At 60.6% G+C, this 27,644-nt stretch overlaps 2 protein-coding genes across 4 annotated transcripts; one reads left to right on the forward strand and one right to left on the reverse strand.

Annotated features, from left to right (window-relative positions):
* Nucleotides 1-6,313: 6,313 nt before the first annotated feature.
* Nucleotides 6,314-17,466, reverse strand: MFSD2A (major facilitator superfamily domain containing 2A). 2 transcript variants are annotated; one of them, XM_039381277.1, is made up of 14 exons: nucleotides 17,450-17,466; nucleotides 15,788-15,910; nucleotides 15,055-15,179; nucleotides 11,558-11,681; nucleotides 11,330-11,408; nucleotides 10,589-10,761; nucleotides 10,393-10,483; nucleotides 9,675-9,796; nucleotides 9,335-9,418; nucleotides 8,501-8,584; nucleotides 8,067-8,179; nucleotides 7,717-7,860; nucleotides 7,332-7,508; nucleotides 6,314-6,976 (listed from the first exon to the last, which is right to left on the reverse strand). In XM_039381277.1, exons 3-14 carry the CDS (start codon nucleotides 15,111-15,113, stop codon nucleotides 6,919-6,921), a joined length of 1,308 nt encoding a protein of 435 aa, XP_039237211.1. In that variant the 5' UTR covers nucleotides 15,114-15,179; nucleotides 15,788-15,910; nucleotides 17,450-17,466; the 3' UTR covers nucleotides 6,314-6,918. The 2 variants fall into 2 exon arrangements, with proteins under 2 accessions (XP_039237211.1, XP_027595920.1); XM_027740119.2 differs by lacking the exon at nucleotides 17,450-17,466 and adding an exon at nucleotides 16,023-16,113.
* Nucleotides 15,168-26,888, forward strand: MYCL (MYCL proto-oncogene, bHLH transcription factor). 2 transcript variants are annotated; one of them, XM_039381278.1, is made up of 3 exons: nucleotides 15,168-15,847; nucleotides 22,151-22,655; nucleotides 24,963-26,888. In XM_039381278.1, exons 2-3 carry the CDS (start codon nucleotides 22,151-22,153, stop codon nucleotides 25,532-25,534), a joined length of 1,077 nt encoding a protein of 358 aa, XP_039237212.1. In that variant the 5' UTR covers nucleotides 15,168-15,847; the 3' UTR covers nucleotides 25,535-26,888. The 2 variants fall into 2 exon arrangements, with proteins under 2 accessions (XP_039237212.1, XP_027595922.1); XM_027740121.2 differs by lacking the exon at nucleotides 15,168-15,847 and having other exon boundaries at nucleotides 21,633-22,655.
* The last annotated feature ends 756 nt before the right edge of the window (nucleotides 26,889-27,644 follow it).

The raw sequence follows: 27,644 nt of genomic DNA on the forward strand, positions 1-27,644 counted from the left end.
AGTCGCTCCAGCCCCGGGAACGTGTGTCCCCGCACCCCCGAGACACCCCCGCTCCCGCAGGGACCCCCCGAGGCTGCCCCGGTCACAGCCCCGCCGAGGCGTTTGCACCGTTCCGTGACTAAATCCCCCCAAAAGCACCGCGTTTAGCGGATCGACCGCAGCAGCTCCGGTCCCGGCGGGTGGGACCCCTCCGGTAGTGACCCCGGTACTGGGCTCATCTTCCCGGCGGGCAGCGACCGTGTCTCCGCCCCTCCCGGTTCCCAGCCCCCAGTACCGCCCCCAGGACTTGGCTCACGGCCGTGTCCCCCCCGCCCGGTTCCTGGTCCCCTCCCGCCCCCGGGGCTGGGCCGTGTCCCCCCGTGCGGTGCCCGATGCCCGTCCCCGCTCGCTCCCGCAGCCGTGACCGTGCCCAGGGCCGTGTCCCCCCTCTCGCTCCCGCTGTTCCCGTTCCCGGTTCCTGGTTCCCGGTGCCGGTCCCCGCTCACCTCCCGCCGCTCCCGCTCCGCCGCCGCCCTGCCCCCCCCGCGCCCGCCGCTTCCGGCCCCGCCCCGCGCGCCGGATGTGCGCACGGCCCTGCGCGAGGGGGCGGGGCCTGCGGCGGCTACCGCCTCGCGATTGGCGACTGTGCGGTGTGGGCGTGGCCGGAGAGGGTGAGGGGCGGGGCTTATGGGCGTGGTCTCTGCTATGGGAGGGGCCGGGGAGAGCGGGACCCCCGGGAGGGTTTGGGGGGGCTTCGGGGTCCGGGAGGTGCCCGAGGATCACACAGAGAGTTTGGGAGGGCTGGGAGCCCCGGCAGAGGCAGCTGGGACCAACCCCCGGCGGACGACTGCAGACCACTCCCCCAGGAGGGGTTATTGGGGCCGTGGGGTCCTCAGAGGTCTGGGCCCCCCGGGAGGGGTCGGGGGGGCTCCAGGGACCGAGAGGTGCCTGAGACCCACAAAGAGGGGTTGAGAGCCCCAGCAGGGGCATCTGGGACCCCCCCGGGGGAGGGCTGCAGAACCCCCCCCCCCAGAAAGGGTTATTGGGCCTCTGGGGTCCTTAAGAGGTCTGGGACCCTCTAGAGGGTCTGGGGGGGCTCCAGGGGCTTCGACATGCCTGACACCCCCAAAGAGAAGCTGGGGGAAACCTGAGAGCCCCTGCAGGGATGGCTGGGCCCCATCGGGGTTATTGGTGCAGTGGGGTCCTCAGGAGGCCTGGGACCACTCAAAAGGGGCTGAGGGTGGTTTAGGGTGCTGGGAGAGGTTGGCACCCCTGAGAGGGGGTTTAGGCTGGAGGTTGGGGCCCTAGAGACATGGCTAGGGCTGCACCCTGGACCCCAGGGTGGGGCTGGGTGGGATGAGCCTCCTTTGGGGTCAGTATCGTTCTGCTCTTGCAGGGACAGCACTTGACTGGGGAGGGGGGTGGTTTGGGCTGGGGCTGGGAGGAGGTGGAAGGGATCATCGGGTCCTCCCAAATGGCTGCAACAGCAGGAGCTGAGGGCAAGGCCCCTCCGAGCTACATCTGGTGGGTTCAGGGTGGGAGAAAGGTCCTCATGGGACCACCAAAGCAGCTCCACCCTCTCTCAGGGTAAATCCAGAGGGGCTCTGGGCCCTGGATGCATCGTGCCAGGGGTGATTGTCATTGCTGGCTCTGTGGGGAGTGCTGGCACATCCCAAGCATTAAAAAACTCCTGCGAGGCTCCTGTGCTTCCAGGGGTATGGAGCACTCCAGAGCCTTGGGCTCACAGACCCCCGAGGGTCTCAAATCACTTGTCAGGGCGTGGATAAATATCGTCCCAACTTTGTTGCTGGAGAGACTGAGATCAGGGTGGTCAAGAGGAAAATAACTTGGATGGAGTAAGAGATCCATGGATTTGGCTTGGGATTGTTCCCACAGGAGGCTCCACTGTCTGCTGTTACCATCAGGGCAGGACTCGTTCCCAAAAGGTGTGTTTGCTGCCGTGGTTAGGGAAAGGGCAGCAGTGGGGACCGGAGCTTTGCTTTTCTCTCTGTTTTCGGGTCCCAGCCGCCCTGGGGAGGGGGTTAAACCCGCCCTCGGAGCCGGGGGTCTGGTGCGGACAAACAGACGGAGCTGGGGGTCTGTGCAGACAAACAGACGGCGTGTCTGTCCCGGCGAGGGCTGGAACACGTTGACAGGATGGGAAGGAGGAGAAACCCGCCGAGCTCGGCTGCCCCCAGCGCCGCTTCCTGCGCTCGCTGCGCTACCATAGATGGTCACGGCTGGGACTGGGATCCCAAGCGAGCCTGGGACCGGCCGGGGATGGCAGCGGGATCGCCGGGAGCGGGGCTCTGCTGACATCTAGTGAGGTTGCATCCTCCGGCTTTGAGCTCCCGCTGGGGCGGCATCCAAAACCCTCCGAGGGCTGGATTTCTGTGCGCAGCCAGAGGATGGGAGTTGTGTGTCTGCGGGGTGAGCACACAGCTCCCCACTGTCCCCCTCCCTTGGAGACACACAATTCCCCACTGTCCCCCTCCCGTCCGTGCAGCCGCTGCCCTGGCAGAGCACATCCAGCCCAGCAGGACCCACCACTGTCCTCTCCTCCTCCTTCCCAGTCCGGCTGAGGTTCCCTGCAGCTCCCTACGCTCACTCAGGCTGTTTGCTGCTTTTCTTGCTTCATTTTCCCCCCTGCCAACACCTGATGTGCCTCTTGCTGTGTCTCCGTCGTGATCAGACACCTCAGGATCAATTGGCATGATGCAAAATAGAAAACAAGGTAAAACCACCTCTTTGCCACGCAGCCAATGAGTTCTGTTTTATAGCATCCTAAAACAGTCACTGCAGTGAAACACCAGCTCTATCCTGTCTCAGCAGTGCAGGGCAGTGTCTGTGGGGAGGAAGCAAGACTGGGAAGAGGAAGGAGAAATAACCAGAGAACAGGGAGAGGAACTAGAAGTAACCAGAGAATGGGGAGAAGGAGAGCTCTGCCCACTGGGGACATCACAGCCCAGCCCCAGTCGGGGTGTTTGCCTTTGGGTGGGTCTGTTCAGCTGAGCACAGTTCCTGGAGGAACAAAAATCAAGTTCCTGGTAAGGCTGGGTCAGGATAAACCCTTTGGCACCTAAACAAGAGCTGCCTGTTTGCAGAAGGGCTGTGAGGTCAGTGAGCTGTGGGGGATCCCAGTGCCCAAAAAGCTGTGCCATCCCTGCCCTGTCTCCAGGGCAAAGCTTACACCTTCCCCATGCTGCTGCCAGGTGGTTCGTGCCTTGCCCCCCCCTTTCTCCAAGCACCAAGGGAATATTTTCTTCATTTTTTTTAGCCATTCTGTAGCTAAAAATGCCTTTGTGTCCCCTAGGCAGCACCCTTTGGCTTTTTGCAGGAGAGCACTTGTCCCTGCTCTGTCGTGGTGCACTTGTCTGAGCTGCAGCGCAACTTCATTCCTGTGAAAACAGATTTTTGATAGCAAGAAACCATCTCACTGCCCCACCATTTCTGTGCACGCCCTGCAGTGCTGTGGCTGCCTCCAACCTTGGGAACAGTGGCCTTGCAAAACATTAACCAAAGCCCACCAGAGCAGGTCGGGAGCCTTCAGTCTGTGTTTGCAGATGAAGTGAGTGACCTCAGCGCGGTGGCACAGACAGGATGACCCCTGGGGACAGCTGTTCCCAGGAATGCCTCCCTGCTGCCCACCTGGCCCTGGTTCCAGCTGGTGACAGAGCCCAGCGAGCCAGGGACGTGTGTCTGCTCACCATGACCCACCGGCCAACACCTGTCCTGAGCACAGCCCTGCTCCAGCATTCCTGCTTCCCCCCAGAGCTTCCCAGGCTGAGCTAATTTCCAGCTGGATCTCTTCCCTGATCCAGCCTCCCAGAGACTGTACCAGCACGGTGGGGTGACACTCCTTTCCAGGGGTGCTTGATTCATGCTGAGGTGTCTGAAACCAGCCCTGGGTGATTCCTGCTGCAGTCTGGGGCATGTGGGTCCTTCCAGCCCAGGGGCTAAGGGAAAACCATCCCCAGCAGCAGCCATTGGAATGTTTCACAAATCTGGCTGGGAGATAAACCTGAGGCTTTTTGTCCTATCCCTGCAGATAAGGAGGGTGGTTATTCCTGACCCTCTGCAAGGAGAGACTTTCCACCCTCCCACTTATCCCCTGCAGGGTGAATAGACCTAGCATGGCTGCTTTCACCCCAGGGACTGTCCCTCCTGCTGCCTCTGCCTTGGCCAAGATGGTTCTGCCTCTTGGCAAAGCCACCTTGGCATCAGAGGATGCACATCCAATTCTGCAGGATGACATGCTGCCCTTCAGAGCTACAACTGATATTTGCTTGGTGTTGTCCCCTCTGCAGTCATCTGGTTCCCTGAGCAGACCAGAAACCCTCTGCTCTGTTCCTGCACAGGCAGCAGTGCCCCCCGAGTTCAGGGAAGGCTCCCCTGGTACCAGACAGGCTCCCCTGGCAGCCTGTTAGAGCCCATCAGCTGGGACTCGGCCCATTCCCAGCCCTTGCAGCTGATTCCCGGGAAGCAAAGCCCCAGCCCCTGTGCAGTGAGAGGCACCAGCTCAGCAGGTGGGAGCACACAGCTGACACCCTGTGTTTTCCCTGTCCTGGCTTTGACTCCACAGGGACAGCACTGCCCCTGCGTCAGCCCAGGCACGCGGCTCACCCACAGGACACACCCAGCTGTCACTCCAGCTTTGCAAGGAGGTGCTTCCCAGCACTTGGATGCATTTCCTCCATCCCAAAGTCCGTGTGGATTAAGCCATAGCGCAGCTGTACGTGCGGGCAACCTCTCCCCTTGTGTTTCTTGCCAGGCAGACTTCCCATGCCAGAGGCTTTCTCTGTGCTTGGACTGAAACCCTCTGTAATCACAGCTGGAGCAAGATCTCAGCTTCGAGGCTGGAGTTTTGCCCAGGGCTCAAGTGTTATCGACTGCCATGGTCATTTTTTCCTCTCAAATCTATTTTCTTAAAAGCCTCAAATAGGAGAGGTGTGCTCTGCTTGGAATGTCCGGGCCCCGCTTCAATCTCCGGATGGTTTTAGTCTCTTGAGCTGGCTGCAAAAAACCCTGAACACAGACTCCTCATGAGCCCCACAGAGCCAAGAAAACAAGGAGGCAGAGAATAAAATGTCCCTTATTTCTGTTGAAGCTCTTTGAAAACAAAAGCTAGCAGCAATCTTTCAAATCCTTGGAGGCAGCAGCGCTGCCCACACCCTTTGGAGGCAGCCAGGTCGTGGCAGTGGCCGGGATAACTCCCAGCAATCCTGGCCAGAAGCAGGGCAGGGGTCAGCACATTCACAACAGTCCCGAGCTCTGTGTTGGCTGGAGCCCTGCCCTCCTCTTTCTCCTCTCACAGAGGGTGCACATGACACCCACCTGCCATGCCACAGGGGTTGCTGGCTTTGTCCCCATCTTGCCCTGCCTGCGTTCCTTCCCTGCAAGCTCCATCCCCAGGAAAGCAGGGAGCACCCCAGCCAGGGCCAGCGCTGCCTCCTGCCCCTGCTCAGCACAAAGCCAGCTCCCAGCTTCCTCCCATCATCCCTTTTCCTTCTTTCCATGACCATGGTGGCAGAGTGGGGCCCAGTTAAGCATTCCCAGCTAAGGTCTAATCCCTCTGGGCTATTTTTAAATCCGATCCTCATTCCAGTCCTTTGTACCCAAATGTGGAACAAAGGATGAGCCCCCCCTAAGCCCCCTGCTCTCAGCTCAGCCCTGACCCCCCACAACTTCTCAGTGTGACAAATGTGCTTAACAAAAGGCAGCAGCCCTGTCCCCTGGCACAGTGGCCTTGGGGACAGAGCAGAGCCAGCACAGTCCCCACACTGGGAATTCACCCCATCCTGCTTCATCCCTGGTGCATCCTCCCTGCACTGATTCCAGCCCGCTTTTCCCCGGAGTTACACTTGCTGCTGGGGGTGTGGGGAGGGCAGGGCTCTCCCCCACTGCTGCTGTGGAACAGGGAATGCAAGAGGATGATATAAATATCCACGGAGATTAGTGCTCCCACGGCCCTCTGTCCCGGGAGGGAGTGTTGAGTGTCACCCACAGCCTGCATTCCCTTTCTCTCCGCTCCCCAGCTGCCTCTCCTGTTTCCAGCCCTGGGTTCATGGTCTCCGCTGGCAGCACTTTGATTTCATTCCTCCCTCCACCCCCGTTCCCTCTTGAAAAGGAGAAAATAATAGAGCCTTTGTTGGATCGCTGCGGCACCGAGCAAGGAGCTGCACGGGGGAAAGGGGCTGCCTGGATTATGGCATTCCTGTGCCACGGCTCAGGAAAAGTCAATCCTGCACCCCATGGCGTGTAAAGGGACCCTGGGCTTGCTGACAGCCGTGAAAAAAACCCAGCCAAGCAAAAAAAAAAAAACCAAAAAACATCCTTCACACCCACTGCTGGCTTCCCCCACTTTTATGTAAATTAATATTAACAGGTCCTCGAGTTCGGTTTCTGTACAGATATATACAAACAGGAAACAGCTTCATATTTACATCATTAAGTTAATTGGGCCATATAAAAAAGAAAATAACAGGTTCCCAAAGTAGTCTCCTATGTACAGACAGCAGAGGTGAGCTCACGTGCTCAGCGTGGGCACACTGACAGTGTAATGTACACCAACCATCACCCCTGTCCCCCAGGTCACAGCCCACGGGGGCCAGGCACAGAGGGGCAGTGGGCACGAGTGTTCCAGGCAAAACAATCCCAATCCAGCCTTTTCTGCTCTCCAGGCCCCCGGCAGGATCAGTGCTTGTGTCTGGTGAGGCACACGAGTACCTCGGCGTGTGTAATGTACACTACCAGCACTCTGTGCATCCCGTGGAAGGCACGAGACCGGCACAGATCCCATGTTTTCCAGGCGGTGGATGCTCCACACGGCTTCTCCAGGTGCTCCAAAGGCAGACACCTGCATTGGCACGAGGCTGGGCCAGCCCAGAGAGGCAGAGTCCTTCGGAGAGCCCCGGTGGGAGCGGACGGACCCGGCCTGGGTCACACGATGCTGGCCAGTTCTGTGTTGTCCGACTCCGAGCTGCTGTTGCTCTCCCCCCTGGGGAAAAGAGTTGAGAAGGAGACATAGAATGAGCCATAGAGCAAGGTCTGCATCCCAGCAATACCTGCCTTGGAGCATAGGAGCTTCTGAATGGCTCAAGAGGGATGTCCCTGGACAAGTTTTGTGCAGCAACTGGGGCGGGTTCCTGCTGATTTCCCAACACTTCACGCCACCTCTTTGGAAGTTGGGATTGGGAAAACAAGTCAGCCCTTCCCTCACCCCACCACCCACAGGTCCTGAAGGATTTCTGGACAAGTCACAGTGTGTCCCAACACGCCTGGTCCTGCCCCCACACACCCCCAACATGCTGGCATGCCACGTTCGCCACCTGGGGAGCACAGCTGGCACTCACCTTAAATCCTGCAGGGCTTTCTTGTTTTTCCTCCGTTTCTCCTCGTCAATGGGATACAGCTTGAACAGGAGCAGGCCCAGCAGGATCAGCACCACGGGTGCAGCAGACACCAGCATCTTCAGGGTGAAGTTCACCTCGCTGGGCTGGGAGCAGCCCCGGGTCTGGTACCCTGCAAAGCTGTGGACAGAAAGGTACCTTCAGGCAGAGGAAATGGGGTTTCTAGGAGGTGAATTCATCCCTGCAGGGAGAGGTTTGGAGCAACAACTGGATTTAGAGCCCTTCAACTCCCTCCCAGCCCTTGGGAAGCAGAGATGTCTGGATGCAGAGGTGCAAGACTGGTCTCCCTCCCTGCCCACCAACCCTCAGCTCCCACGCAAGAACTCACTCCAGGCTGAGTGTGGAGATGCCCAGGGAGACCCCAGAGGTAAACTTGGTGAAGAAGACATAGAAAGAGAAGAAGATGGCTTCATGGCCATGGGAGCCGGGGTGCTGCAGCTTGAAGTCATCTACGACATCTGGGAGCATGGACCTGGGCAGAGAGCAGGATGGTGAACACCAGGACTGGGCCAACAAAGCACCTCCTCTCTGCTGAGAGGATTTCCCTCAACAGCCCCATCTCGGACTGGAAACACTGCAAAGTGGCCTTTCAAGGATTTCTAACCCCTCCTCAGGCTCTGGAAGCACCTTGCCCAGCCCTGGGGAGCAGTGCTGGGAGCACCAGGCCCTCACACTCACCAGGGCAGCAGGAAGGCGGCTGCGACGCTGATCCCGGCCGCGACAGCCACGATGTAGGTGACGATGAGGTTACTGTCCAGGACAGCCACCATGATGAGGAAAGGGATGGCAGACTGGAGAGGGGACAGAAATCAGGTTGGCATCAGTAATGCCTGATCCAGACTCCCTGCCTTTTCGCCTTCCCTCCCACACATCCCAGCCCTCCGACTGCAGGGGCAGCCAGGGAACCAGTGGTGCCGCCTTTACCCCTGAGCCCCACAGCACATTCCCTGCTGGCCTTGGCCACATCCACAGCAGCACAAACAGCAGGATGAGGAACAGGCACCAAACCATACTAAGCAGCAGCCCCTGCCCAACTTTGGGCCCTCTCAGAGGGACACAGCTCTGCTTTATCCCATGTGGGATCCACCCCCAGGCCCGAGGGACTCACTCACCGAGATGCCCACGTAGACAGCTGTCTTCTTCCCAAAGCGAGTAAGGAACCACTGCCAGAAGGGGATGGTCAGAGTGGCCGACAGCTATGGGAAGAGAAGGTCACATAGTGTCACAGGGCTCTTCTCTGGGGGGAAAAGCTCTTCCCAGCAAGAAGCAGCTCCTGAGCACAGCCTCCTCCCATCACATTCCCAGCACCCGTGATTTCCACATGCTGCTGGGACTGGCACGAAGCCACACGTGTGTGCGGGGCCACCTCCTCCCCCAGCGTGGAGAACCCTGGCACCACACCTGGACAAACATAGGGAGGACCCAACTCAATCCTGGGTGCTGGGAAGGGACCTGATCTTGTCACCACAGGCACAGCATGGCCAGGAGCCAGGCTCTGGGGGGAATATGGCACCTTAGGCCTTTCCACCCCACTGAGGAGAGAGTGGGAAGTGCTCCCAGGGATGAGGCAAGCTGGAAAGGGCTCTCAAGGAGCTGTTTTGCTCCATCTTCCTGGCAGTAAACACTGAGATCCTTTTCTCGAAGCAGGGGGAAGGGAGATAAGTAGCAGGATTTGGACAAAAGGCCCCCATGGCTCCTGGTCTGCCCCGTCTCTGGCCGCCTTCATTCGGGAACAAAGGCCTTGCTGTTCCTGCCAACCCACCAGGCCTTTGCAGGACATTTGGCAGCTTCTTCTCCCTCCCCTTCTCCCAGGGGATCTTTGATCACTATCCCTGTAGCAGAGCACCACAGCCCCATGGCCTCCCTGCCCTGAGATCCCATCCCATGCCAGCTCCCAGGGAGGACCCACGGGATCCCACCACGTTCCAGGACAGGGCCACACTCACCATGATGGCCAGGAGGATGTTCTGGAACTCGTTGCGGAAGCCCAGGGTGTAGGTGCAGAAGAGGGCAAAGTTTCCCTCCAGTAGCTGTGGAGGAGGCAGACAGGGATTAGGGGGGACACCCTCCTCCTCCCACAGCTGCACCCCCGGCACAAGCAGGGGAAGAAAGCGGCCATTCACTGACCCATCCGAGGGCACGAGGCCACATCCTTCCTCTCTGCCCTGGGGCAGCTCCGGCCCAGGGAGCTGCCACCTCACATGCTCCCAGCCCGCCAGGATCGTCCCTGCAGCCACCCCCAAGCTGTGCTGCTGCCGTTCCCTCTCCCCAGTCCTTCCAGCTCACCATGAAGCCCAGCGAGGTGAAGAGGAAGCCAGCAATGAGCTTGATGTAGGCACCGTGGTTCATCACCAGCCTCAGCCCCTGGAAGAAGGAGACAGGCTCGTCCGACTGGAGCTCAGAGGACTCTGGGGAGCAGAGCAAATCAGCCCATCGTTAGTCCCACCGAAACAGCACCCTTGGGTGCAAGGGGTGCAGGGCCCCATCCTGCCGCTCAGCACCCTGCACAAACCCCTGCCCCTCTACAGCACCCCACCCCAGGGGAGTCAGGGCAATCCCTGCCCTCATGCAGGGGGTCCCTCAGCCCCACGGCGGGGAGAGGGTGGCCTGGCTGATCCCTCATGGGATAAGCAGGGGGAGGGAAGGACAGAAGCTACTGGACTTTGGATATCACATTCCCCCCCTGGGATATCCTAGTTGGCACTGGCAACCTTGGCCAGCCAAAAATGTGCAAGATAACCTTTATCTCTGACAGTGCAGAGCAGAGCTAAGCCCTCATGGCTGTGCCTGACGCACCCCAGAGATGCTCTGGCCTCCTGCCTGCAGTGCTGCCCTTATGCAGCACCTCCCCGGGCCCCCAGACCCGGAGCTCAGCTCTACCCACCCCTCTCCTCTGGGGCTTGACCCGTGAATGAGAGGCCAAGGGCTCAGCCAGGCTCCTGGAGAGGAAGGAACCAGAGCATTTCCACAGGTGTGGGGTGTTGCAGCACCTCCCAAGCCTCACCTCTCTTCTCGCGCACGCCCGCCCACAGGATCAAGGCACAGAGGATGTAGAGCCCCCCGATGACCCCCGCAGCGATCATGTAGGCATTTCTCTGTGCAAGAGAGAGGGGAGACAGGTGAGGAAGGGGCAAATCCCAGGAATCAGCCTGGTCCAAAGGGCAAGGAAACATGGCAGGGTCTCCCCCACCCCAGCTTACGGTGTCTGTGAGTGAGCCGGTGTCGTGGGTCATGTTTAGCTCCTCCAGGGCCACCGAGGAGTTGGTCATGCCAAAGAAAAGGGGGCTCTCAATGCAGGGCGTGTCCGCTTTGCCCACGATCTGGCCCTGGATGGCGGTGCCCAGCACAGTGCCCAGCACTTCCACAGTCATACCTGGAGGGAGAAGCCAGAGGGACTGAGCACAGCCCTTGGGCACCCAGGGTGTGGGTGCAAATCCTCGTCCACAGTAGAGCCTCCCCAGCTGCCCTTCACTGCCCTTCACTGGGAGAAATGAGCCAGCCCAGCTCTGCTACAGCTCCTTCCAAATCCCCACGTGACAAAGCCACAGGGAAGGAAAGTGCCTGCTGGGGAAACTGAGTCAGAGAGAGAGGCCAAGCCGTGGTCATGTGGCTCCCACTGCTGCACGATGGAGCAGGAGGAAAAGCTCAGGAGCTCAGACTCCCCATCATCTGCTCCAGGCAGAGCCATAACAGGGATCATCTCCCCTTCAGCCCAGCTCACATTAGACCAGACAAGGATGTCTGCCAGAGGAGCCAGGGAAGAGGAACGGGAAGAGCTGGACCAGCTGCAATTCAAGCCCTGAATGATCATCACACACCACCCTTGGGATGGAGGGGCAATCAAAGGAGCCCTTGCCAGGAGGGTTTATAAGGAGGATCTCCCCAGTGAGAGTTGGGGGGAAGGGGAGGAGGAAGAAAGGAACAAGGGGGGGAACTCTTACGGTAGGCAGTGGCCGAGTCCCGCTCGCTCTGCTCCCTGCTGATGAACATGGTCAGTGCTGAGTAAGGCACATGAAAGCACTGCAATGGCACAAGGAGAATTGGCTCAGGGAGGGTGTAACAGCCCAGGGGACCTGGGGCAGGGGAGGACCTGCCCCTCCGTGCAGCTCAACATGGGGGAGGCAGGGACTGGTCCCCTCCATCCCTGGTGCGTGCAGAGCCCAACTCACCGTCACGAGGGTCTGGAAGACACAGTAGAAGACAAGATACCACATCACTTGGCCTCTGGAGATGTCTGGCACAAACCAGATGAGAATGTAGGAGATGACAGCGAATGGAGTAGAGAAGATGATCCTTTGGGAGAGCAGAGTGTTAGTCTCATGGGCACACAGGGCCTGGGTAACCCCACTAGCCCAGGTCCCCCTGCTTCCACACATGCAGTGGGGTTCAGGCACCCGATCTGGGGGGCTCCTGAGCTGCCCCAGCATGGCCCACCCGGCTCCAACCCTTGGCCAGGAGGTGGTTGCCCCAGGGGTGATCCAAACCAGGCTGAAGGCAGCAGCTCAGGTGTCACAGGGTGGAAAGGGCTGACTCAGACTTCCAGGGAAGAGCTTTACTTGCAAGAACAGACATACCTCCTTCCATGGAAGTGATTGATCTGTTCTTGCCTTTGGCTTCCACCCTCAGACCCAACCTCTTCCCCAGGCAGCACTGCTGTGTTCAGCAGGATGCAATCACCTCCCTCATCCTGGCAAGAGCTGGGGAGTAGCTGGGGGACAGCCAGGCAGCTCAGCCCTGCTCCCCAGCAGCCAAAAACCTCTCACCAGCTTGGCTTTTCTGCCAGGCCCCCCAGGCCCTGGTCCTGGGGTCACTCTAGTTCTGCTGGCAGCGATGGGGCAAACCACCATCCAGCAGCAGCCTGGCTCCTTCTTCCACCTCTGCCCAACTTCCCAGAGCTGTGGGAGCAGGGTCATGGGATGCAAAACGCAACGGAGGATCAGAGGGGATTGCTCAAGTGCTGGTCCCTGCAGGACCAGCCAGCAAAGGTGATGGGAGCAAGAAGCGATCCAGGGCACCTGCCCCCTTCATCCAGGGGATCTCATAACTCCTGTCCTGGTGCAGGACAGCCAGGGCACAGCTCTGCTCTGCACCAGCACCCCAAGGACACCACAGGCTCCCAGGACCCCACAGCACTCCAGGAAGCACGGGAGGAATTCCTCCTCCTGGAGGGAAGCGAGCCAGGTGTTGAGGTCACTTCCACATCTGTTTAGGAGATGGATTTTTGCTTGGCAATTTGTGAGCATCCTGCGCTCCACAAACTCCAGGAGGCTGCGTCCTGGAGCGAATCCAGCAGAACTGGGCATGGGACTGATCCACACACGGCCAGAGCTGGCCCTGCACCGCCAGGGTACAGTGAGATCTTTCCGTCGGGGCTGACGTACAGGACGCAAAGTTTAAATTTAAAGTCGCGCAGGGAGGCGGGAGGGGGGGGGATAGAACGAGAAACTGGATCTCCATGGATGGAGAGCGACAGAGGCGCTGCACAGGACCCAACACATGCACATTCTTCCGCACCCACGTCACCCTCTCGGGGAAGAGGTGGGGGGAGGAAAGGGGCGAGCCTGCTCCAGCCCCTCCTCTGCTGCCGCTTATCGCCGAGCACATACGTGGAGCCCGGGGAAATGCTGAATGAATCACCAGAGCAGCGGCGGGAAGAGCGTCACGCTGCCCGTGGGCGCCTGAACGTCAGATGCGCCAGTTCCCCGTGGGTCACCCCAGCCCCGACACCGGGATGCTCAGCCCCGGCCAGGGCTGACCGGCAGCTCCGGGCAGACACTGAGGAGTGACTGGGAGTAACCCCTGACCCAGGCCGAGGTGATTAAGGCGCTCGGAGGCGGCTGCCGTGACGCGCTCGCCCGCTCATTGGCCCCGGCGCGATGGTGTGTTCCTTTGTGCCGCGCTCACACCCCTTCCCGGCCCCGCCGTTTTTAACTGTTTGCAAACGGCTGCGGCCCCGGAGAAGGTCAAAGCCAGGGGTTCCTCCGTCACCGGCACAGCGAGGAAAAGTTTAGTCACCGGGAAGTCTGGGGTGGTCAAGGAAAAGGGGATCCCAGCTCTTAGCTGGAAGTCCCAGCTCAGAGCAGAATCCACGAGGCTGGGGGAAAAGAGGAAGCAGCCGCTGGATGAGCTGCTGGGAAAAAACGTGACAAAAAGTGTTTCGAAAGGAAAGAATTGAAAGGGAGAGAAGTGATGGCCCTCAGAGAAGGTCTCCTCGCCCTTCTAAGGAGCTGGAGCAGCCGTGAGCTTTGAGCTGGAGGCAGCAGGAACCACAGATCAGCCCCCTCAGAACCTGGCAATAAACCCTCATGCACGGGGGGAGGTTACACAGAGTCATCTCATGGGTGCTGAGGATTGGGGTCCGGCAGCAGCCTCCGAGACCACCCCAGTGCCTGCAACTCCTGGCTTTGCACGCAGGGAAACTGAGGCAGCACCGGCAGCTCTGCAGCCACAGCAGCAACACCAGCCTGGGGCTGTGCAGCCCCAGACCGCCAGCAAACCCTGGGTTTAAGAGGTTTAAAATCAGCTCAGCTCCATCCAAACTGGACTCAGCGGGCAGCCCTTGAGCCATGTACAATAGCAGCAAGCTCTGGCTGCCCCGGCACTGCTGAGGGGCCCAGAGTGAGCCGAAAGCTCTGGCTAATTTTAACGAAGCAGGAGCCGCTTGGAGGAATGCAGCCGCTCCATCCCCACCCCCTGCCTCGAGATTAGGGCGAGCAGAGCCACGAGCAGAGCCACGACAGCCATCCCTGGCTGTCCCACACAGCCCAGCCAGCCCCGTGCTAATCTCCAGACCCCAGACCCGGCCGCGCGCGCGGCTGCGGGGCAGCTATTTCAGGCCATGCGTGGAGCCTGGCTCCAACAACTGCCTGCTGCTGCCCAGAGCTATTCCAGGAAAGCCAGGAAGCAGAGGGTATAATCTGCGGGGGAAAGGACTGCGTCCCTCCAATTCCACTCCCCCCATGCCCACCCTCTTCGCTGCATTGTATTTCAGCAATCCCACAGGCGCCCGGGGTTATTTTAGCACAGGACATGCCACCATGGCCACACCGAGGCATTAGTGCCCTGAAATGCTCCTGCACAGGGACAGGTGCTCATGGATGTCCTAAATCTGCCCCGGGTGCAGGCACGAGCCATTTGGGGGGTTCACAAACCCCATGCCATCTGCTCCAAACTCCCCGCTCCCGAGGGCGGGCGGGAGCATCCACGTGCGGTCACCCAGCTCCCTGACAGCTGTTTTCCTGCCCCAGGAGTGCCCTCGTGACTGTCAGCCGGCACCCACCACCACGCACCTCCGCACACACCCCCGTCCCTCCTCCCTGTGGGTGTGATGCCATCTGCTCTGCTGGCACCTTGGCCCTGCCACCAGCCAGGTCTCTGCAACCACCGCTGAACAAAGTCCAGCAGGGACGTTGGAGCTCACAGGTGCAGTGACACGGAGGTCAGCCAGGTCAGGCTGACCAGCCAGAGCAACAGGCACAAACTTGAGGCCTCCCACCTGTTGGTGGCACCTTGGGCTTTTTTGGGGCACTTGGCACATCACCTGGGTGAGCCAGGGCGTCAGCACGTCCTGCCCTGCACACCTCATGCCAGGGGATACTCAAAGCTGACACTCAAAGTGCTGTGACACATCAGGCAGGGAATGCAGGGTGCTACCAGCAGCTCTTACCAGGGCATCAGGCGGCCGAAGCAGGTCCATGAGGATTTGCTGATGAAGAAACCCACCATGGGGTCTGTGATGGCATCCCAGGCTCGTCCCACAAACAGGATGATGGAGGCATAGAAAGCATCCAGCTGCAGGAGGAAGATCTTGTGTCAGCACATGCAAACCCCCAGTTCCCCCAGCTGCCCTTCCTGAGCCCCTCAGGACCCTCCCAACCCTACCTACAGCAACCCCACTGCCATTTGGGAGCAGGGGACGAGTCTCTTGGTCTCTCCCGCTCGTTCAGGGGGATTTGAGGTGCCCAGTCCCTCCGAGCGCTGCCCCACCACACTCTTTCCACACCAAACTCCCACATCTCGGAGCTGAGTTCCCCAAACCCACCCCGCAGCCAGCACGAGGGAGCCCACGGGCGCTTCTCCCGTGGCTTTCTTCCCTTCGTTGTTTCACACCGATCCGGCACGCTGCGGGCCCGTGGGACGCGTCCTGCCCCCCGCCAAAAAACAGCCACCACCAGCCCGTTTTATCGCGCGGGGAACCCAAGCACGGAGCGGGGAACAGCAACACGCGTGGGAGCGGCCCGCGGGAAACCCGCAGCCCCCGGAGAGGACTCCCGCCCCCGCGGGGCGATTCCGGCGGGGGCGGGGGCATTTCCAAGCCCCGGGTACGTCCATCCGACGGGCAAAGCGGCACGGGGAGCTCCGAGACCCCCGGCCCCGGCCCACCCCGGTCCCAGCCATACCTGCGCCACGTCCAGGAGGTAGATCTGGAGGAAGAAGCCGAGGGCGCAGCCCGTGATCTGGTAAGGAGCCCCCCCGACGGCGTAGCACAACTTGCTGCACACCGACAGCCGCTCGCGGCTCTCCTGCAACCGGGACCTGGCGTCAGCCACACCGGGAAGCGCCCCCCGGCCCGACATGTCCCGTCCCGTCCCGTCCCATCCATCCCACCCCCGCCGAGGCGGTCCCGGCGCTCACCTTGCGGCGGTGCTGGCGGCAGAGGGGGGGCAGGAGCCCCCCTGCCCCGGCCCGCTCCGAGCCGCCGCCCCCGGCCATGCCGTGCGCGATGAATGGGGCCGCGCCGCCGCCGCCCGCCCTTGTACCGGCAGGGCCCGCCCCCGTCCGCCTCCCGCGAGCGGCTGCCTCCTCCTCCTCCTCCTCCTTCTCCTCCTCCTTCTCCTCCTGCCCCGGCCCTTCCTCCCTTCCCCACCCCCCCGTCCGCCCACCCGTCTGTCCCCGTCTTTCCTCTGCGTCTCTGCTGTCTCACATCCCCTCATCCCTCCATTCTCACATTCTTTCATCCCTCAGCTCCCCCCCTCCGCTCCATCCCTTCCTTCCAATCCCAGCTCTTCATCGCTTATAATCAAAGAATGGTTTGGGTTGGAAGGGACCTTAAAGACCATCTCGTCCCATTGTGCCGGGGGCAGGGACACTCTCCACTAGCCCGGGTTGCTCCAAGCCCTGTCCAGCCTGGCCTTGGACACTTCCAGGGATGGAGTATCCACCACCTCTCTGGGCAACCTGTGCCAGTGTCTCACCACCCTCATCCTAAAAAGCTTTATAATTTCTATATCTAACATAAATAATTTAGTTTATAACCATCACCCCTATCACAACAGGTCCTACTAGAAAGGGTGCAGTGCTGCAGTGACCCCAGCACTGGATGGTGACGTGGACATAGATCCCAGCACCTCTCAGCTGTGCCAGGTGCTGTTTGCCAACCAATGAGCACACACAGACCAGTGCCAGTGTTGTGTCACTGCAGTGACAGCCACCAACTCTGCTTGGCTCAGGCCACTGATCAAAGATCACCCCAAGACGGGACTGCAGAGCAGGGTTGAGCCAAGGGGGCCAGCGTGGCACCAGTGCCATCACCTGACTGCCACGTGGGACTGGGCATGGGGACAGGGATGGGCAGGGAGGACGAGCCGCTGGCACCCAGCAGGGACCTGGGATGCAGCAGAGCCTGAGTGGATGCTGGGGATGAGCAGGGTGGGCAGCCCCTGGCATGGAGCAGTGAGTGGCACAGCAGCTCCGTACACTCCCTGGTTTCAGAACTGAGCTGGTGTCACTGCTGACTCACAGTTTCCGGCCCCTCACACACGTGCAGTGGGTTCTCCCAGTGCTGCTGTGCGTCACAGCCCCGTGTCCGGCCACACTGGGAGCTCGGAGCTGCTCCCCACTGGGGACAGGGACCTGGGTGAGGCTTCAGAGTGTCCAAATTTGTTCAGTGACACAAAATACCTCGAAACAAATACCTCGCAAAATACCTCGCAAAATACCTCACAAAATACCTCGAAATACCTCGAAACACCTCGAAACAAATACCTTGCAAAATACCTCGAAACAAAATCGCAAAATACCTCGAAACAAAAGGTGAGTGAGGTGTGAACAATGCCACTCACCCAGTCAGTGTGAGAGAGACCTGCCCCTGGCTCCTCGTCCTGCTGTGCTGTGCTGACTCAGGGTGCTGGTGTGGAGCAGAGGGCCCTGATCACCTTCTTACTGGCAATGACCATGTCCCTGGGCAGCACTGGTGCAGCCACTGGGGACACAGAACCATAGACTGGGTTGGGTTGGAAGGGACCTTAAAGACCATCTCGTTCCAATCCCCTGCCCCGGCAGGGACACCTCCAGTGTGACACTTCCAGGGACATCCATGTAGGTTTGTGTCCCTGCCTGAGAAAGTCCTGCACCACCCTGAAAACACAGATTTGGATCCCCCCAAAGCTCTCTGGTTCCCAAAGACAGGTAACCAGGGGAGGTGTGTTTGAGTCTGCTCCGTGCCTCAGTTTCCCTTTCCACAGAAAAAACCTCTTTTGAAGGAACAGAGGGGACACTTGATTGACACTTGATCTGTAGGGACCAGACTCCCCTCTGTGTGTGACCCCAGCACTATTACTCTGCTCCCTTTGTCCCAGAGGCTCTTCAGCTCCTGAGAATGCTTTTGACATTCCTGTCCTTGAGTAAAGCACTCAAAAACCACCTCCTGGGCAAACTCGGCTTTAGGGGAACAAAGAGATGGCCTTTGAGAAGGAGATTGTGCAGAAAGATCACAGGTGAGCTCAGCCTTACATATGAAGAGGAGAAGTAGACAGACCGGGATTTCTTAGGATTAGGAGGATTTTCTCCCCCAAATCTGGTATTGCACAATTTCCTCTGGGGGATTTGAGATCTTCCTCCCAAGCAGATGCTCTGGGGGATCCTCACAGCAGTAAAGGGACTGCCAAGGGCTGATCCCTGTGGGGGTGTCAGTGCAGCAGCTCCCACCAGGTTTGGGGTCTCCAAGGTACAGGTGGTTGGGGCTGGGCCACTCCCAAGGTCACCTTTGTCAGTGTGATGGTCTGACAGGCACAACCTGAGCTAAAATACCCTTTGATGTGACAATGTGCCACATCCCTCAGATGGGGACACCACTGGGGACTCTTCGTGGGCTGAGCCCCAAATACTGGCCTTGGGGACGGGAACAGGGATGGGGACTGCTGCTCCAGTGCATGATGCCATCCCCTGCCACCCACACCTCCTGCTGTCATGCATCCGGCACAGCCTGGAGCAGGATCTGAGCAAGTGTGAGAGCACCTGAAACCAGACAGCCCTGCCAGGCTGGGCCAGCCAGGACGGGGAGGATGGGCTTGGGGGCAAATGGCAGTGAGGTGGTCATGGAGCTGCCGGGGTGACACAGTGTGTGCCTCAGTGTGGCTCCCCAGCACCCAGAGAGCACTGCCCCAATGTCACAGAGCTTCTCCAGGGCTCAGGGCACCTCCTGGCACCAGGCAGGGTGTGACGGGGGCAAAATGGGACTGGAGGGGGGAGGAGGCAGCAAGACTGGAGCCAGTGGTGCAATTTCCTCTCCCTTCTCTGTCCCTCTCTGCTAAACTCAGAGTGGGTGGCTGCATGCCCAGAGAGCTGGGCCTGGCATGACCCTGGGGCTGTGGGCATTGTCCCCCACCCGGGCTGGGAAGAATTTCATGGTGCTCCCAAACCCCAAAGGGGCTTGGGTTGGCATTTCACAAGCGCCCAGCCAGCCCCCGTGGCTGCTGCCCAGCAGCTTCACAGGGACAAAGGGGACACATTGCATGGCAGCACGTGGCAGCTGCCCTGTGCTGCCCACCCCTCTCCTGCGTGGGACCCTGGGGAGCATGTCACAAGGCTGAGCAGGATGAGACAGGGCCAGGATGTGCTGGCACGTGGCTCACAGCCTCTGCTGTCCCTGGGGATCTGGGACCCCCATGGGGACAGCAGGGTGGCTCAAAGGCTGCTTCTGCAGCAGGATGGGGAGAGCCAGAGGCAGAGCCCAGCTCAGGATGCCCCTGGGCCAGGATCAGGGTGACTGCCCACCGTGGGGAAGCACTTTGGGGTCTCAAAGTCCAGTCCTGCTGTCAGTGGGGATCCAAAGGGCACGGGGGCCCCCAGGGAACTGCCTTTCATCATGTGCTGGAGCCGCGCCAGCCACGGCAGCTCCCATGGGGCTGTGCCAGCGCCGGGGACACGTGCTCGGTGCTGGCTGTGGAGCTGTGCCAGTGCCCTGTGACGGTGGGGCACGGCGAGAGTTATCCTGTCCCGTGGGCGGCCCCTCCATCCCTGTCACCTGCGGTGCTGCTGCAGCCCCCGAGGCTCTCACCCACCCACCCACCCACCCTGTTTGCGCAGCCGGCGCCGCAGCGAGAGGCTCTCGGCTCCTGTTTGCCCAGTGCCTGGAGAGGCCGGGATGAAAGGGCTGCGTGGCCCCTCCAGCCCTCTCCAGCGGTGCTTCCGCACCTTCAAAGCATCCGGAGCCCCTTGAAGCCGGGACAAGCACCTGCCTCACCCTGGGAAAAGCCGGAGACATCCCGGAGGCCAGCAGGGAGGGGGAAGGAGACGTGGCTGAGAGCTATAGGCTGTAGGAGGCTTTGCTTCTGTGCCCGAGGATATGTCGGTGTTGGATGGAACGGGCGGTTTGGGGCAGTGCCAGCCTGTCCCCAGCCATGACCGCTTGTCCCTGCAGGTGCTGGGACAGGACAAGCCTCTGTGGCAGCTCAGTCTCTGCCCTCAGTGCAGGGTGATTTGTTTCCTACTGAGGAAGAGGGGGCATCACCAACGACGCCTTCCCGGGGAGGGGAAAGGACTGGGAGCAGCCCTAGAGTGGGAGGATTCTGGCCTGGGATAGGGCTGGGAACTGGGGCCAACGCTGAGACAGGAGCAGAGAGGGAGCATCAGCCCGGGCTCCAAGGGGGATACCTGGATCCCGCAGCTCCTGTCCCAACCCCACAGGCATGCGGGCAGGATTGGGGTGCTCAGGGCTGCTCTGGAAGGGCCAGGAGGGCATGCAGGGTGCTGCGGCCATCACGGGGACCTCACGGCAGCGTCGCGGCTGGGAAACCACAGCCCCGGGCGAGCACCAGCACCCTCCCAGATGCGGGAGCTGGCAAAGCTTCGCAAGCTCCGCTGCGCCTCGAGCCAGCAAGGGAAGGGCTGGAGCTGCCCTCGGGCACACCGGGGCACGTCGGGCTCCCCCGGGGCACCCCACCCGCGTGGGGACCCCGGGCCAGCCGCCAGCCCAGCGCCCGCTCCCGGTGCTGCTCCTCCGCCTCCCCCCGCGCCCGCCTCGGCAACGGGGAAACTGAGGCACGGAGCAGCGCCGGCCCCCCGCGCTGCCCTCCACGCGGGTCGGGTGCCCGTGGGGTGTCCCCGCCGCGTCCCCGTCCCCGCCGCCCCACGGACGGTGGTTCGCGGGCCCAGCAGGTGGCGCCCCGCGCCCGCCGGTGGCGGCGAACGGAGCCCGGGACCGGGAAGGACCGGGAGGGACCGGGAGGGACCGAAGGGGACGGGGGGAAAACGGGGGGAGCTGTGATGGACCGCGCTGGGCAGCGCTGGTTCGTGCGGGGCTGGGCTGGGCTTGTCTGTGCTGAACCATGCCGGGCTACACTGCTCTGGGCTGTACTGGGCTGTACTGGGCAGTGCTGGTCTATGCTGGGCTACACTGGGCTGACTGCACTGGGCTGTACTGGGCTGTGCTGGTGCAGGAAGGACCATAGAGGGCTGTGCAGTGCTAGGCAGCACTCGGCTGTGCTGGGCTATACTGGTGGCTGGACTGGAACAATTTCCTCCCAGCATGGCCGATGCTGCATCCCAGGGACCAGTGCCCAGCATCCCCCTCCCTCCCAGCTCCCACTGCCACCGGCTGGGGCAGATCCTCTGTCCCCATCCACGCTGGGTGGCAAAAGGAGGGTACTGGGGCTGAAGTGGGTTCACACAGGCTGTGGGGGCAATCTGCTCGTTCCAGGTGGACTTTGTACCAGCATGTGTGTGTGTGTGTATAATGATGTCCCAGCTGTTAGTCCACGAGGTGAAAGTCTCTCCGTGTCCTCATAACATTAATTGCTCTTCCTAGAAGGACCCTGGCAGTGGAGAGATGCAGCATCCTGCTGGGCTTGCTCGGATCCCACCATCTTATATTGGATGTTGGGGAGAAATTCCTCCCTGGGAGGGTGGTGAGGCCTGACACAGGTTGCCCAGAGAAGCTGTGGCTGCCCCATCCCTGGACGTGTCCAAGGCCAGGTTGGACGGGACTTGGAGCCACCTGGGCTAGTGGAAGATGTCCCTGCCTACGGCAGGGGGTGGAACGAGATGAGCTTTAAGGTCCCTCCCAACCCAAACCACTCTGTGGTTCCATAATTCCATGGTGCTCCAGTTTGTTTTCCACCATGCTCAGCCGAATGTCCCCAGGCTGGTGGCATCGCTGCGTGCCTCTCCTTGCAGAGGGGGGGACCCCCAAACCCTGGCAGGACAGCGAGGGGCCCCCAGCGCAGCGCAGGGGGTGGCCGCTGGTTCAGAGCCCCGTTACCGGGGGCTCCGGGGGGGCCGCGGGATCGCTCCCACCGTGCCCTCCCGGGGGGGCGGGGAACAGGGCAGGGCCCCTCCCTCTATGAAATGCAGGCCCGGCGATTGGCGGGGGCGGGGCCGGGCTCCGCGGCCGGGCTATAAGAGCGGGGGGAACAATGCGCCCGCGGTCCCGGCTCGGGGGCTGGCGCCGGGGTGGGGGTTCCCCCTCATCCCTGGGGCTGCCCCTTTCCTGATCGGGGCTGCCCCCCCGTTTTTCTCTCTGTCTCCCCCTTCCCCATGCCGAGATGGAGTTTGACTCGTACCAGCATTACTTCTACGACCACGATGCCCAGGAGGATTTTCACCGCTCCACGGCTCCCAGCGAGGACATCTGGAAGAAGTTCGAGCTGGTCCCCACGCCCCCTCTGTCCCCGCTGGGTACCCCCGGGGAGAAGGGGTGCTGCTCGGGGGCGGAGGAGCGCTCGGGATGGCTCTCCCGGTACTGCCTCGCCGGGGAAGAGCCGGAGTATCTCATAGGGACCGGACAGATCTTCGGGAACCTGAGCGCTTTCATCCTCAAGGATTGCATGTGGAGCGGATTTTCAGCCCGGGAGAGACTGGAGAAGGCGATGACAGAGAAACTTTCCACGGGCACGCAGAGAGCCACCCCACTCAAACCCTCCTTCGCGCAGGATTTTGGGTTCAGCAGCTCCGTGAGCGAGTGCGTGGATCCCGCTGCCGTCTTCCTTTGCCCGCTGGCCGAGAGCAAGATCCCCGCATCCTCGGGATCCGAGGGCCAAAGCGACTCCGGTAAGGGATGGAGCTGCTCCGCCGCCGGGGTGCGGGCTGCCCCGGCCCAGCCACCCTCCAGCCTTGCTGGAGGACACGCGTGTCCACACATGTGCGTGCCGGGAGCCTCCCAGCCGGGCTGCGCCTTTGTTGAGGCTCCAAGCGAGCCCCGGTCCCGGCCCCACGAACAAAGCGGGCTCGGCTTCTCTCCTTCCCGCGGGGCTTCTGCTCGGGAAACCCTGCCCCTCTCGGGACGGTGCGTGAGGCTCTGGTGGCCCGTCTCCCTCGTCCCGGGAGCCTCGTGGGCAGGTTGAAGGGCAAGTTTGCAGCTCGCCGTGGGAAGTTTTGGTTTTTCGAGCGTCGCAGCGTGCGCTGCTGCCGGCTCGTAACTTCGGCTGATTCTTGCTACGCTCCCACGGCCCACCCGGGACGGGCTTCCTTCGGGACAAAAGGCAAATTATCCCCTGGGGGCAGCAGGTTTGGGAGCAGCGGCGTGTCCCCCGAGGCGGTGGCTCCGTGGGACGGGCAGGAACAGCCGCATCAGCTTCCCAGCCCAGCCCCGGGGCACGTCTGCCTGTCCCGCGTGGGGGTGTTCACACGGGGGCTCGGCCTGGGAAGCGGATGCCTCCGAAACCCACCAGCCAAGGGCGACGTGGCTCCACCCTCCCCCCGCATCTCCCCCGTCTCGCACCAATTTTCAATCCTTATTTACAAACATCCCCCGGGGCTCTCCAACCCCCCCATCCCCAGTCCCGCAGCCCCGGCGGGGGCCGTGCGCTGTTTCCCTCGCTCCCACGGCAGCCGGGCTGACTCGGCTGCCGCGGCGCCGTGACCCCGTTAATAAATCTGCCGGTGGCCGCCACCTGCGCCGGTGAGTCACGGCGCGGGAAGGGCTTTTAATGCCATTAAGGAGCCCGGGCACTGTAAGCAGGTCGCGGGCGTTAAGAGGCTTAACCCAAATATGTGGGGCCGAGCGGGGGCCCGCGGGGGTCCCGGCGGGGTCCCGGTGCCGCGGGGGTCCCGGTGGGGTCCGGCCGCGCCACGTGGGCGCCGAACAAAAAGCAACAGATTGCAAACAATGAGAGCGGGCGCGGTGATGGACAGGAGCAGCGGCCAATGGGGTGACGGGACGGCCGGTCTGCCCCGCCGGGCAGCCAATGGGCGGCTCCGAGGGGCGGGGCCCCGCGGCCCGACTTTTATTAATGAGCGGGGGGGGCTCCGTGTGTGTCCACGTGGCTGAGAACGGGCGGGTTGTGACACCGATGAGCGCGGCCCTTGGCCTGTGTGGGGCAGCGAGTGGCCCCCCCACCCCAGTGTCTCCAGTAGCAGGGTGGTTTGGGCTTGCTGGGCAGAGCCCCTGAAGCCTGGAGGGGCTGCGGTGTGGGCTGGGGGCCACGAGCAGGAATGTGTCCTGGAGGACCAGGCCTCTGCCCACAATGCTAGTGGGGATTGGGGTGTTTCAGGGGACCTTTAGTGAGTGGCTGTATTTTTCCCTGAAGCTTAGGAAAAAAGTTGGAGGTGCATCTCTAAAGCGAGAGTGGTCACAAGTGTGTCTGCAGCCTGGTCATCTCACTGTCCCCAGGGCCAGCTTCCTGCCACTGGGCTTTGCTGACACAGGACAAGCTGCACTGACAACAGGCAGGGTGCTTTGGGGTCAGTTATGCTTTATTTAGGTCTTTCTGTTCCCGGGCTTGGGATGCCTTCGAGGTTCAGGGTCTGTTGGAGGGACCCTTTCACCTCTCCCTCCCCCCCTGCACAGTGGGGGATTGTCCCCTCTGTCCCCGGGAAGCCGGGGTTGAATGGGCTTTATCACTTGTGAAAAGTAACAAGTCACCGAGGTGGGAAGCTGCAGCCGAGGGGAACAAAGGGCAGCTCTGCCCCCACATCCCTCATTTACAATTCCAATGGGCCGTGAAAGCACCCGACCGGGATGAACTTTGGAACTAGGCTGTCCCAGCATCCTACTCCTCCAGTCCCTCCCAAGCAGGAGGGCTCAAGTGTTTCTTGCCTGATGATCCTTTACATGAACACATGTTGCTCCTGGTGCTGAAGTGAGGCAGAAATAAAGCCACGTCCCATTTTGGGGGACCAGGCACATGAATGTGGAAGGAATTCTGCTCCTCTCCACACAATTGTATTGGAAGAGCACTTAAATCACATAGTCCCTTCAGGAGGTTGCAGGGTGGCTTTGCAGTGCATGAGCGAACTTCAGTGGGACAGCAGCAGGGAGATTGTCCAGGGGGGCTCTGGGGACTCCCACAAAGGGGTGACTGGTGGTTCCCAGCTGATGGGGATTTGTTCTTTCTTTGCCATGTCTGTTTTGAGCAGAAGGAGAGGAGATCGATGTGGTGACGGTGGACAAGAGACAATCGCTCAGCCTGAGGAAGCCGGTGACCATCACCCTGCGCGCAGACCCCCTGGACCCCTGCATGAAACGTTTCCACATCTCCGTCCACCAGCAGCAGCACAACTACGCCGCCCGCTCGCCACCAGACTCCTGTCCCCCGCTGGAGTCACCCCAGCAGGGCCAGGACCGAGACGAGGACGAGCCACCAAGTGCCGCAGAGCCAGTCCCTGCCATCACACCTCCTGAGCCCGGCTTGCCAAAGCTCAGCAGCAGCCCCGGCTCCGACAGCGAGGACGTGGCCAAGAGGAAAAACCACAACTACCTGGAGCGCAAGCGGCGCAACGACCTGCGCTCGAGGTTCCTGGCCCTGCGGGACCAGGTGCCCGGGCTCGCCAGCTGCCCCAAGACGCCCAAGGTGGTGATCCTGAGCAAATCCTCCGAGTACCTGCAGTCGCTCATCAGTGCCGAGAGGCGGATGGCAGCCGAGAAGCGGCAGCTGCAGCAGCGCCAGACCCAGCTGCTCAAACGGATTGCTCACCTCAAGGGGCACTAGCACCCAGGGTACCCCCCGCCCCGGTCCCCACAACCCCCCTGGCTCCCTCTCAATTTGCACATTTTTTTTTTTTTTTCATTTTTTGGTTGTTTGTTGAACTGTTGGCCCCGGGGGGCTGGAGCACGTGGCGGTTGCTGCATGTGGGGTGGCCGTGGTGCTGCTCCTGGATGAGGGAATGGGGCCACGGTGGAGCCCCCCCCCCCCCTCCTTCCCAAATCTTCGTTCGCGAAGCCTAGCCATGGCATGGAGACCCCCCCCATGGCATCACCTGCCTGGGGCTGGTTTCTTGGCACCAAGTGTTGCAAGATTTCCCCTGTCCCTGCTGTGAAGCTTTGTCAAGTGATTACTTCAATTCAAGAGCTCAACTCTACTCCCCCTCCCCAGCAGCCCCTGCACCCCTCTCTGCTGTTTTCCACCAACAGCATCACTGGGAGCTGCCCCTGGGCATCCATCTCGCCCTAAAAATCCCAAGCAACCACGGTCTGCCTTGGCTCATGGAAGCAGGCAGACACAGAGCCCAGCACGGGCCTCGTCTCTGGACGGATCCCATGGAGATGGTGAGGGCAGGATGTGTCTCTCACCAGGGTGAGCAGCACCCTGTGGGTGATCCCCTTGCTCGGCTGGACCGTACCTCACTTCCTTCTCACTTCACGCAGTAGCTCGTCTTGGATTTTATGTTCTAGAAACTGCTGCTGTAACTGCGAGTCTTATACTGGAGGCTGTGTTTTTATACTGTATTTTTGTACCACTTTTTGAGAAGTATTGGTAAAGAGTTTGCTTTTTTTATATATATATAAAAACTTTTTTTTTAAGGGGGGGGTTTCCTGCTGCAGGGGAGGGCTCAGTCCTGCTGCACTTTAGGGAGATCAGGAAGGGGCTGGCTCCTGCTGGACCCTCGAGCTGAGTCCTCACAGAGGCCATTTACCCCCTTGCAGCTCTCCAAACCACCCATTTGCAATAACAGGGGATTTTATCCCTTTCCTCTCCTTGTGAGTATCCTTGTGACCCCTTTTCCCACCCTTGTGAGTACCCTCTCACCAGCAGCCACTTAAAATCCTCAGCGAAGCTTTGGGCTTTGCAGGGGGCAGGTTGTGCATGTGTGTGGGGCTGCTCTGCCTTCGAGGCTTCCCCCTGCCTGTGCCCTCCTGCTGCCCAACCTGTGGTGGGGTACGTGGGTGGCAGAGTCCCCTGTCCCCTCCCAGGGGTGGTCCTGCAGGACAGCACCCTCGGGCCCCCACTGACCTGCTGAGAACTGTTAGAGTTAACACTGTGGTCGGATTTAGCACTTTCTTCATTACCTCACACTTCATAAATAAATAAGTTTGCAACAGCCTGGGTTGGCTTTTTCCATGCAGTTGGCTGTGGGTTTCCATGCATCACATGAGGCTCCTTGGGGGGGCTGACCTGGCCCTTGTGTTTTGGGGTATCCTGGACATGAATGGGAGTTAATATATTTTGCACCAGGGCTCGACTGTGCCAAGACTGAGCTCTTTGTCCTGGTTTTCTCCCAGCAATTGAAGAAGTGTTCATGGTGGTGGGGCCAGGGAAATGAATCACCTGGATTATTTTTCCTCTTTTTAAGTGGTTTTATTGGCAAGGAGGGGCAGAGAGAGCCCACACTGGGCTCAGAGGAGGCTTTGGTGTAACTATAAACCCCCCTAATGGGGCCTGGGGCAGGCAGTGTGGGGTGATCACTGCCCCACAGGTCAGGGGCTGTGGCTGGCAGTAACCCTATAGGGAGGGGGGAATGCAATCCCCTCGCTTCCAGGGGCATTGGAGAACTCCCTATCCCAGATCTGCCAAGTGGATGAAATTATATATATGTGTGTTCTCCGTGCTGCCCCCAAACTCAATGCATTTGGGTTTCCTTTGTCCTGGCAGCAAAAGTCTTACTCTAAATGCAGGAGGGACATGGGATCCTGTTACTGCTGAGGAGTCAGGAGAGAGGAGCTGCTGCTGGAGACTTGATCACCCAGGGGAAACCAGCCTTAAACAGCAACGGTTCCACCCAGAAGCCCTTAAACACCCACCCTTTGGTTCCAGCAACATTTCGCGCTCTGTGTGTTGCATCACACCGTGTCACAGCCGTTCAGAGCTGCATTAAAAGGTG

This window comes from Pipra filicauda, unplaced genomic scaffold (genome assembly GCF_003945595.2).
Source record: "Pipra filicauda isolate LSUMZ 115617 unplaced genomic scaffold, ASM394559v2 scaffold219_size1829416_pilon, whole genome shotgun sequence".
Classification (NCBI taxonomy): domain Eukaryota; kingdom Metazoa; phylum Chordata; class Aves; order Passeriformes; family Pipridae; genus Pipra; species Pipra filicauda.

Excerpts from the sequence above, each read along its gene's own strand:
- MYCL (XM_039381278.1), top strand. The coding sequence starts at position 22,151 with ATGGAGTTTGACTCGTACCAGCATTACTTCTACGACCACGATGCCCAG. Across the intron at positions 22,656-24,962 it reads CGAGGGCCAAAGCGACTCCG|AAGGAGAGGAGATCGATGTG; the intron begins GTAAGGGATGGA and ends TGTTTTGAGCAG.
- MFSD2A (XM_027740119.2), bottom strand. The coding sequence starts at position 16,100 with ATGGCCGGGGGCGGCGGCTCGGAGCGGGCCGGGGCAGGGGGGCTCCTG. Across the intron at positions 11,409-11,557 it reads TCTTCCAGACCCTCGTGACG|TGCTTTCATGTGCCTTACTC; the intron begins GTGAGTTGGGCT and ends GTGCCATTGCAG. Across the intron at positions 8,585-9,334 it reads ACATCCTCCTGGCCATCATG|CTGTCGGCCACTCTGACCAT; the intron begins GTGAGTGTGGCC and ends CTCTTCCCATAG.